The 10,456-nt window shown below is 42.5% G+C and overlaps 1 protein-coding gene across 1 annotated transcript in view; it reads left to right on the plus strand.

Moving 5' to 3' along the window:
* The first annotated feature begins 2,531 nt into the window (after nt 1-2,531).
* Nucleotides 2,532-10,456, plus strand: part of Dgat2l6 (diacylglycerol O-acyltransferase 2 like 6) — a 28,957-nt gene continuing 21,032 nt past the window's right edge. The window contains exon 1 of the mRNA XM_004648034.1: nt 2,532-2,619. Within this exon, the coding sequence (XP_004648091.1) occupies nt 2,532-2,619 (88 nt within the window). The remainder of the gene's footprint in view (nt 2,620-10,456) is intronic.

A 10,456-nucleotide genomic window follows, 5' to 3' on the forward strand; every position in this document is an offset into this window, starting at 1 on the left:
TGGGGAACTCATTGTCGTCTTTTTGGGGGCCACCCTTCCAAGGCCTTTACCCCTCACCATTTTCACCAAAGCATGTATCTTCCACACAGCCTCTGTCACTGCCCCAGTCTGGCCTGGCAGGCGCTTCTCTGTGTGCCCCACATCATTCCATGCAGGTGCGTGTTTTCCCAGCTGCTGCCCACACTGGACTGTGACTTTCTTGAGGCAGGAAATCATGTTACCCTGAATCACTTGCAAATGAAATTGGCAGCCCTTTTGTAACTCTTGGCCACCCTTCCTTTGTTTCTGCTCAATCGAGGGAGCCAACTTTTGTTGGTTTTCGTTGCTTGGTTAAATTGCAATTGGGAAATCATGAGCACTGGAAGTTTGGGGTTTCACTGTTGGCCTACTTCTCTCCTGCTCTTTTGCTATGTTCCCTGGTGTTTTTATCCCACTCCATTTGGCTCCATACACCCCAGCCTGGTGGCATGTTTTAGAGGGGAAGCGTAGTTAAATCAGGGTCTTCACCAAAGCCCACTGGCCCACTTTGAGGGCCCAGGAGTCCTGACCTTCCTTGCTGATGCAAGCGTTTACTTAAGTGATGACCCTGCACCAGGCCTTCAGCCAGATGTTAGGAAGACAAAGGCAGAAAACAGTCCTGCCCTTGTGTGCCTCTGGCTCCATGTGTGACCTTCAGCCCTCTTCAGATTGCCTCTATTTACCCATCTGAAAGCAGAGGAGAGGGGAGAGCTGGTCTGTAAGGGCCTTGGGGCCCCGGCATTACAGGTCTCATCCAAACTGGGTACAGGCCCCTCCACATCTGCTTTCCCCCAGAAGAGCCAGGCTTTCCTCCTTACTTCTTCTGAGCATTGCCTCCCCTGCATGTGAATGAGCAGCTCTAAGAAGCACTTAGAGAAGCCCAGCTGGTTCAGGGGGAATAAAACAAAGAAGAGGAAGAGAGAAAGGGCTGCATATCAGTGGCCATCTAGAGCATCTTGGGGAATGAAAATACACACTGCCATACCAAAAACCTTCCTAAACTCATCTGAAGAGTCATGTTAATCAGTGTCATCAGGTACGCCAAGCCAGAGTGGGAGGAGGGAAGAACATAGAGTTCTGTTCATTTTCCTCGAAAAGCCTCAGGAGTCAAAGTTTCCTTGCACTTGTAGGACACTTGATACAATTTTTTTTTTTTTTTTGTATCCTGGCAACCTTTCAGTGCCATTCAACAGATTCATTTTGTTTGAGACAGGTCTTGCTCCCTGTAGTCTGGCATGGCCTTGAACTTGCTATGTAGCCCAGGGTGAGTGTGAATTTGGGATCTTCCTCCCTCAACCTCCTGGGTGCTGAGATTACTGGCATGCATCAGCAAACCTGGTAAAAAGGTGATTTTGAGTACCTTTTATATTCAAGACCTTATACTGGAAATATTGACCTTTTCTTGCACGACACACTGCACATTCAACTGTACAACTGTGATTTTTCATTTGAATGTCTATCTCCCCCACAATCTCCACCATTGAGACTGTGAACTGAACGAAGACAAGAATTATGTTTGTCTCCTCCCTCATCAGATACATAGCATATAACAGTGACGGCCAAACTGGGGTCACTCAATAGACAGTGACAAAAAAAATCTAGAGGTCTGGGACCTTGGGACAAGCTTTAATTTCGCAAAGGTTGGTACCTTTTTGTATGAAATATAATAGGTATTCAACAGTCATACATGAATTAAATGAATAATATTAGTAAATACTTTTAGAGAGTCTACTGTATACCAAGCCTTGTGCTAAACATTTTACATTTATTTACTTGTTACATTCTCAAGACAACCCCGTGAAAACTATACATTACTGTTATCCCCATTTTATAGATGGAAAAACCAAGGCATAGAAGTTCACCAACTTGTAAGTAGAATAGCTGAGATTTGAACTCCAGCTGTCTGCAGTCCTGCTGTCCATGAATTTAACCACTACACTATACTGCCTTCCAACAATGAATACTTAAACTGAGCATTGGAGAGGTAAAGCAATTTCAAAGAGGAATTTTCACAGGAAGAGATCAATGGTGGAGCTAAGACCAGAACCCAGGTCTCTCTCATACTGCCTTAGAGTATCTTGTGCTCTTACAGAGCTCCTGGGAATGGAAACACAAAGAGACATCTAAGAAGTCTAGAGATTTGTGCAAAAAAACAACCTTTTCAGGGTTCCCAGCTAAGGCCTAAGTGATTCTGTTTTCCTGCACTGATTCATGAGACTCTGCTACACCTAGAGCCACTCAAGGCCATTTCTGCCTTATTGCAACTGGGTGCATGCGGAGAAATAATACATTCTGGGGAGGTCAGATAGGCTGCTCTGCATCGTAATGTGTGTGTAGGAGTCAGGGCGGAGTGGTGAGTGGGGAGGACTGGAGGAAAGGTTTGATCAAGCCTGACCTAATCCCAGCAGGTAATCAGATGCAATGAAAAGAGATTGTACAGAACATCCGTAAGCAATCCAGCTTAAGAGGTTTAGAGCTTCTGGTTGGGCTTCTTGCCTCAGCAGAACAGCACCATGGTCGCAGTCTTCTCCAGGCTTGATGTTCAAGAAGGCCTCCAAACACTCTGTGTTATGCAGTGGATTGCAGTCTATGTAATTTTAGGTGAGTAAACCATAGGCCTGGAAAACACATGGGAATTAACCAAGAAAGAGCCCTGGTGTCCCTAGATGAGAAAGGCCCAATGTGCTTATCTGCTCGGTTCCTTCAACACTCCCAGTAGAAAGGACTGGGGTGGAGGCACAAAGGCAAGAGTGAGGCTGTGGTTGTTCTGGTTTAAAGATTACTTCAGCCTTCTCAGGAGATGTTCCCTATGAACTGTGGCTGGAAAGACTCATATTTGGGGACAGGACAGACAGAGGTGGCAGTGTCTTGTAGAATTGGTGTTACTAGGTAGGTATAAAGTAGTTTTTTTAGTGTCAGTTTAGGGTGAGAGAATTCTGTAAAATCTGGGGGCTTTCTGGGTAACTCATTGAGAAAGCTCTATTTGTTGCTGGACTCAGGAAAGAACAGTCATTGGTGCTGGACACATAGGCAGACCAACAGTTCTACCCCATTCCCAGCCAGAAACCAGAGTCAGTTTATGGGAGCAAATTTGAAAGCTGGATGAGAACTAATGTCATCCTAAAGGATAGGACAGGTAGGGGACTGCTGGTTCCAACCACTGGCAGGCTATATGACAATCTTAGGGTAGACATTCTGAACCAAGAATTTGGGATTCATTGGGGTACTGAATTTGGATGGAAAGAATATCTCTTTACCTTCATGCTCTCTAGTTAAAATGTAGAATCTCTTTCAATAACGAATGTAGACAATAACCCCAGATGTGTTAGCAGCATCTGTCATCAGGCATGAAAAGATTTGCACTTCATATTAGAGTAGTTACAAGCATCCTGAAATTTTGTTTGTGCCCACAACTACTGCAAAATTCCAGAGGCTATCATTGGTACTGTCATTGTATGTGGTTTTTAATGCAAAATTAAGAACCACATTTGTTACTGGGCCATCTTTTGAGTAATACTGTGATAGCTACATTTTAACATAATGGATTTCCTTTTTATTTTGTGTTTTGGAAAATATTATTCAGGAAAGGGGTCCTCATTAGATGGCCACATGGATCCATGGCCCCCCAAAATGTAAAATTACTGAGGAGCTTGACACATCAACAGTTTCACTTCAGCTGTATCAGGACATGGAAGTGATTTTATTTTTGGTAAACTTGTCTGTTTATATATCAGGGATCTGGCCAAGATCCCCAACTGCCTTCATAAGAGGTATTGCAAAATGATGCAATAACAGACAAATTTAGTAATATGTGATGGAGGGGGGCTGTGAGGTCAGTGCTTCAGGATGGGCAGAGACAAAGACACTCCAAGCCAGCCAGTATTTATTGGCCAGTGTGTGTGGGGTGATTTCCTGGAACAACGTAGCGGCTGTGGTAGAATGGGTGAGTTTAATATCATAAAGGAAACAAGCCAAGATCCAGCCCCACATCTGGGTGCTAAACTCACTGACCAGGAGAGAAAGGTGATTTTCACATTCCAAAGGCAACTTACAAGGCAGACGGAGTAAGGAGAGCCTAGGACATCCTGCATCAATTTACAGTTTCTAGTCCTCAACATTTGCATCTTTCCATAACTTGCTCAGACTCATTTAACAAGTTTCAGCCCTCTGCTAGAAAAGTAAAGGGCACAGGAGTGTCCTAGGAGATTCAGCATTGTGTGGCAGTTACTATTTCAAGCCTGGGTCGCTCAAAGAGCGGGAAAAGAGAGGTCAGAGAGAGTAGGGAGAAGTGGTCAAGAAAGGAAGTGCTGTGGTGTGGACTGGGGATGCAGCTCGGTGGAGATGCTTATCTAGCACATACTAGGTTGGCCCTGGGTTTGACCCCTGCACTCCTTCCCTAAAAGAAGAGAAAAGGAAAAAGGGAAAAAGCAGGGGTGGGGGGAAGAAGAGCTGCAACTCCTTTTTGGTGTGGGATGTCACCCACAGAAGGCCTTGGCATAACCCTTGAGCACAAAACTCACATTGTTTTGGCTCGCCAGAGGCAATTTTCCTCATTAAAATTGGTCATATTTTTCTCCCAGAAAATAACTCTTTCTCAAGTAGTAGTTTTTTTTTTTTTTTTTTTTTTTTTTGAAGAGTCTACAGGGTGTTCAGGGTCTCACTACTAGATCAGACCCGTAGTGATCTGCCTGTTTACAGCCTCCCAAGAGCTGGGATTACAGGCTCGCGCCACCACACCCAGTCTCAATTGCCATCTCAGTGCGCCCCGGGGGCAGGGCCGGCACGGCAGGCCCAGGGATCGAACCCCAGCCCCTGCACCTGCTTGTAGGCACTTTAATTCGCTGAACTATTTGGCTGGCCCTTGTCAAGTACTGTTTTATCTCTTCCTTTTTGTCTTTCTAAGGACACTGTCTCTGGGTAGGCAAAGGATAAAAGATGTGTCAAAGGCCTAGAAAGCAAGTGTTAGCTCCTACCAATGCTGTCTTCCCACTAAATCTCATCTATTTCTAGTCACCCTGGAAGAGTTGGAGGAGTATTAGGGACCCGATGGCACTATAGTGTCATCAGTTCAAAACACAAGTTTATAGTTCAGTGGGACTGAGTAATTCACAGTGTCATATATCCATCATCACTGTCCATCTCTAGGTTCACCCATCTGGTCAGAAATTTCTTTCTCTCTCTCTCTCTCTCTCTCTCTCTCTCTCTCTCTCTCCTTCCTTCCTTCCTTTCTTCCTTCCTTTCTTTCCTTCTTTCTTTCTTTGGTACAGGATCTCACTATGCAGCTAAGACACATAGTTATCCTCCTGTTTTCAGCCTCCCTAGCGTTGGGATTACAGGCATGTGCCACCATGCCCAGTCTTTGTGGCTGGCTCAGTGTGCCCAGGGCACAGGGTAGGCATTGCATGTGGTGTCAAGGATTGAACATTGGTCCCTGCACTTGCCTAAACAGGCGCTTAATGCGCTGAACTATCTCACTGGTCCTCAGAAATGTTTTCTTTTTAAAACTAAACAATATTACCTTTTTTGGATACACTCAATACTGTTTCTCATTCACAGTCATTGATGGGCACTTCCACCTCTTGGCTTTTATGCATAATGATCCTACAAACATGGGTGTATAAAAATGTCTTTGAGACTAATTTAGTTGTTTTAGATATAAACTCAGAAGTGGAATTGTCGAATCATATGGTAACTGTCTTCAAAAAAATTTTTTTATTTTTTTTGAGGAGTTGCCAAGTTATTTTCCACAGTGGCTACATTGTACTACATTTTCACCAACAATGTACAAGTGTTCCAATTTCTCCACATGCTCACCAACACTCATTTTCTGTTTGTTTTGGCTATTGTTGTTATTGCTGTAATTATACTAATGGATGAGAAATGACAGCTCACTCTGTGTGTGTGTGTGTGTGTGTGTGTGTGTGTGTGTGTGTGTGTGTGTGTGTTTTCTGGTCCTGGGAAGTGAACTAAGAGCCTTAGTACTGAAATGCATTCCCCACCCTTTTTTATTTTTATTTTTATTTTTATCATTTTTATTTTTGAGACAGGGTCTTGCTCAGTCACTGAGCTGCTCAGGCCAGGCTGGAACCTGTGATCCTCCTCCCAAGCATGCTGCAATAAGTTTGCACCACCAGGCCCACCCTCATTGTGGTTTTGATTTGCACTTCCCTAATGATTGCTGAACTTAGACATCTTTTCAAGTGTTTCTTGGCTGTTTGTTGTGACGTCTTTTAGAGTACCATTCCATTTGTCTTTTACTCCTCATTTAGCTGTTGAACACTCTGATTTTGTTCTGTTAGTGATGATGCTAGGATTTAAAAGAATCCTGTGTCTTGGAAATTACCAAGATAGCTACAACATCTGACAGGGTGTGATTCCACAGAAGTGTAAAATATATTATAATCTCTTTTCCAGTAGTTATAGAGCAAATATTAATTATAAGTCCTTGAGAACTCTTTGCTGGGACTACAGTAATTAGTTAATAAAGGCCCTTTACTATTAATTACAGAGATGAATCAATCATTTATTCAACCATTATCCATATTTTATGCATCAGTACTGAACAAATACACAAATCGCCACAATGTAAGATTGTGGGACGTGAAAAGAAGAGCCACGACAGAGAAATACTAGGGTGCTAGAGAAGGAAAGGTGGGCGGGGCAAGGGAGGCAGGCCAGGAAAGCTGTGGTGTGGTGAATGGAACAGGAGTTTGGGAGTGGTTTGGAATGGGACAACAATTAGCTAGGTGACTTTGGACAAGTACCTGCATCTCTCTAAGCCTTAGTAGTTCCATAGTCTCAGCCTGATCCACAGGAAATGCCCCCGCCGAAGAGCAGTCTTCCTTCTTTGCTCCCTCTCTCCTTCTCATTCACATTTTCTCTCAGGCTCAGAGCCTCTCCCACTGATTTTCCTCTTCCTGGATGATGTTCAGAACTGTGGCTGATTGTAGAGCATTATTGGATGTGATGGAGAGAAAATGGGGAAAAGTGGGAGAAAAAAGGCGAAGGACAGGAAGGAGGAAGTGAGAAGAGACGAATGAGTTGGGGGAGATGTGGGGTACAAATATTCGTGGTCCTTATACTTGGGCAATGGCTCTGGCAGCCTTTCTGAGAAGCAGTCTCCACTCAGGAGAATGCTCTGTATCTAGCTCTTCGTGCCTTATCTCATCTCCCAGAATTTTACACTGTCCTGCTTTCTGATCCCCCATCCCCTAGCCCCTAGTCTAATACTCTCCATTCTACTGTCTGCTCTCAACAGGCTCTTCCAAAAACAACTTTGATTGCACCATTTCCTGCTCAAAAATAGGCGGTGGTTTCCTGTTGTTTTCTAGAAGATGGACAAATGGATTAGCTATGGCATTCAAGGTCATTCTGCCCTCTCTGATTCTGACCCTTTCCCAGTTTATCCTGCTAATCTTTCCCTCTATGACACTTCAATTTTGGGCAACCTAATCACAAAATAAATGAGAAATAAACCTTCCTTCTCTTTCTTCCCTGCTCTGAGTATTCCCTCTACTGGAAATATGCCATGGTAGCCCTTCTTGGACTCTACAGAGACTATACACTGTTCTGGTATTTTAGAAATAGTTGTCACCTGCCTCTGCCCAATTCTACCTTGTATGGTGAACACACAAGAGCAGTCTGTTTTTTCCTGAAGGGATTGATAAACTTTCATTAATATACCATTTAAAAAGAATAAAGAAAAAGGAAAACTTAAGATCTGGACTATAATGCATAATATTAGAGTAGATTTATATAGTTATTCCAAATTTTACAGTGATACAATGACCTGAGAGTTTAAAACTCTCACTGTTATCACTGGTTATTTTACAATTATTGGTTTAGTCTACCAGTTCAAGCAAACATACTAATGCATTTGCTTTCCTTCAGAAATCGTAAAGTTTACATAAAGTCTGGCCCAAAACTTTGTGTTGATTAATTAGAAGTAATTCTGGGTAACACGCTTTGCAAAGATACATGAATGACTGAGAGTTTTCAATGCATTTTAAAAACAAAAGTTTTTAAAAATTTCACAAAAGACCATCTTTACTTTGCTTGAACAATGTATTTTGGAAAGGTTAACCTTGAGAAATCATTTAAAGATAAATAAGATTAACAGCCATAAGGAATACTATTTATAAAATAAATGCAGTTACAGAAGCTCCTTCTAAAAAGAACTAAACATAATGATTTTTGGTAGGATAGGTGCACAATGACAGACCCTGTCCAGAGGACTCAGGGTACTGTCACACCACATAGATTGGTAGTGCCAATTGTCAAACAACAGAAAATTTGCTTTGTTTAAAATTGGGCAATGAACTGTATGTGAACAGTGAATTTTATTTTATCACTCTCACCACAAGCATCAGAAATGTCTCCCTGCAGAGCGTCATCACTTGCTGGTCTGCATTTCTTGCTTTAAGTTCACAGTCTTCCTCGGAGAGGAAGTCAGGGCTGTCATCCAGGTCCAAGCCTTCCTGCTGGGCCAGCACAAGAGAATGGGGTGAGGATCATCGTGACATTAGTGTCAGGCCAGTGTGGTCCTCACATGTCTTCCCCTCACCTGTTGCTCCCACCCTGCATCTGCAGCTTGGCACCACAGAGAACGCCCCCGTACAGCAGTTTTCAGACAGCCTAAGACTGTTCCACCTTTGCAAGACTGTGCTGCTTTAAAAGAAAAGGTTTAGTACTGATTTTGATGTCTTTTGTCCCTCCTAACCAATAAGTCCATGAGAGTAGGAGCCATTTCTTGTCATTATATTTCTCAGGAGACCATGCCGGACACTATACTGATGATCCTGCTAGATTTCTTCTTTTGTTAATGATTTATTTATTTTTTTATGTATTTAGTACAGGAGCTACAGGGTCTCACTACACAGATCAGACTTGTAGTGATCCTCCTGTTTTCAGCCTCCCAAGCACTAGGATTACAGGAGAGCTCCACCACGCCCAGTCTCAGATTTCTTTTCAGTAGAGACCTTTAAGTGAATCTCTTGTTCTTTTCTTCCCTTTAAGTCAGTCTTTTCTTCTTTTCCCTTCCCTAAGATATCTGTGTGTGTGTGTGTGTGTGTGTGTGTGTGTGTGTGTGTGTTCTCTTTGTCTCGTTAGTTTCTGAGACTCAAAAAAGTAGAACATAGTCTGGGATGTGCAACAGACTAGTTCTGCCACCTATTTGCTACCACACCTTGTACAAATACGTCTATTATTTTTATGCGACTTTGAGAAAGTAGGCTATTCATGCCCTAAGGGAAAAAGCATAATGCTTGCCTCTTAAGACTCTTCTAAAGTTCAAAGAGATGAAGAAATTCACAACAGGTTATAATTTTCTTCTTTTCTATGGCAGAAATAGACATTTCTTGGAGCCCGAACACCTCACCTGTCTTAGCTTCCTTTCTGTTGCTATAACAGACTACCAAAAACTAGGTGATTTATAAACAATAGAAGTTCCTTTAGCTCATGACTCTGGAGACTGTGAAGCCCAGTGTGAAAGTATCATCAGGAGAGGGCCTTCTGTTGCATCAGTCCATGGCAGAAAGTGGAAGAAAGGGGGAAAGAGGGTGCAGACAACAGAAAGTCAAACTCATTTTCAGGAACCCACTCTATGATAACATAAAACCATTTGCCTATTTAAAGTCCCACCTCCCAAAGCTGTTGCAACGGAAATTAAGTGTCCATTGCAAAATTTGGACACATTCGAACTACAGTATCTTGGTCCTGGATCTTCAGAGCTGTGACAGTCATTTCCATGAGAGGCAGATAGATTGATTTCATTGTCTCTTTAGGAAGAATAATGATAACTAAGGTCCTAGGAAATTAATCAAAGACTTTCATGGGTTTCTACCATCATTGCAAAGTCCTGCTAGGCATACTCCACTATTCCCTCTCTGTCATCTCTATGTACAGCCAACTACATTGTGCTGAAAATTCAAACTGCGTGGCATCTTTAAAATGGGTTTGAAAAATAGTCACCTGTTTCAGGTTCCCTGAGCTCCCTGTGATTTTAGAGGTCTTGGTGTCCTTTAAAGGCTTTGGACTCAGCCATCTCTAAGCTTTTGTTAAAACTCTTCCTTGTGCATGGAAGTCCTTTCCTCTATGGATCTATTGGTCAAAATCCTGTCCTTCTTCTAAAATTTAGCATGAAATATTATCTTTCATGTGAACTCTGGAGTTTCTAGAAGGCAGGGACTTTGTTTTCTGCCTGCATTAATACAAACTAATAAAGAAAAGTGCTTAAAATAGCTCTTGGCACATATAAAATCTCAGTAAATGCCACCTACTTTTATTCCTAACTTGGGAGTAATGATACCTGGCCTCTCTGAACCTCAGTTTCTTCATCTTTAAAATAGTGGTAATAACCTTTGCTACCTATCAAGGCTGCCAGAGGATTAAATGAAATAATACTCAGTAAGTGCTCAACAGTGTTGTTTCCTTTTTTTTT

Source organism: Octodon degus, unplaced genomic scaffold, assembly GCF_000260255.1.
Source record: "Octodon degus isolate 3935 unplaced genomic scaffold, OctDeg1.0 scaffold00347, whole genome shotgun sequence".
NCBI lineage: Eukaryota > Metazoa > Chordata > Mammalia > Rodentia > Octodontidae > Octodon > Octodon degus.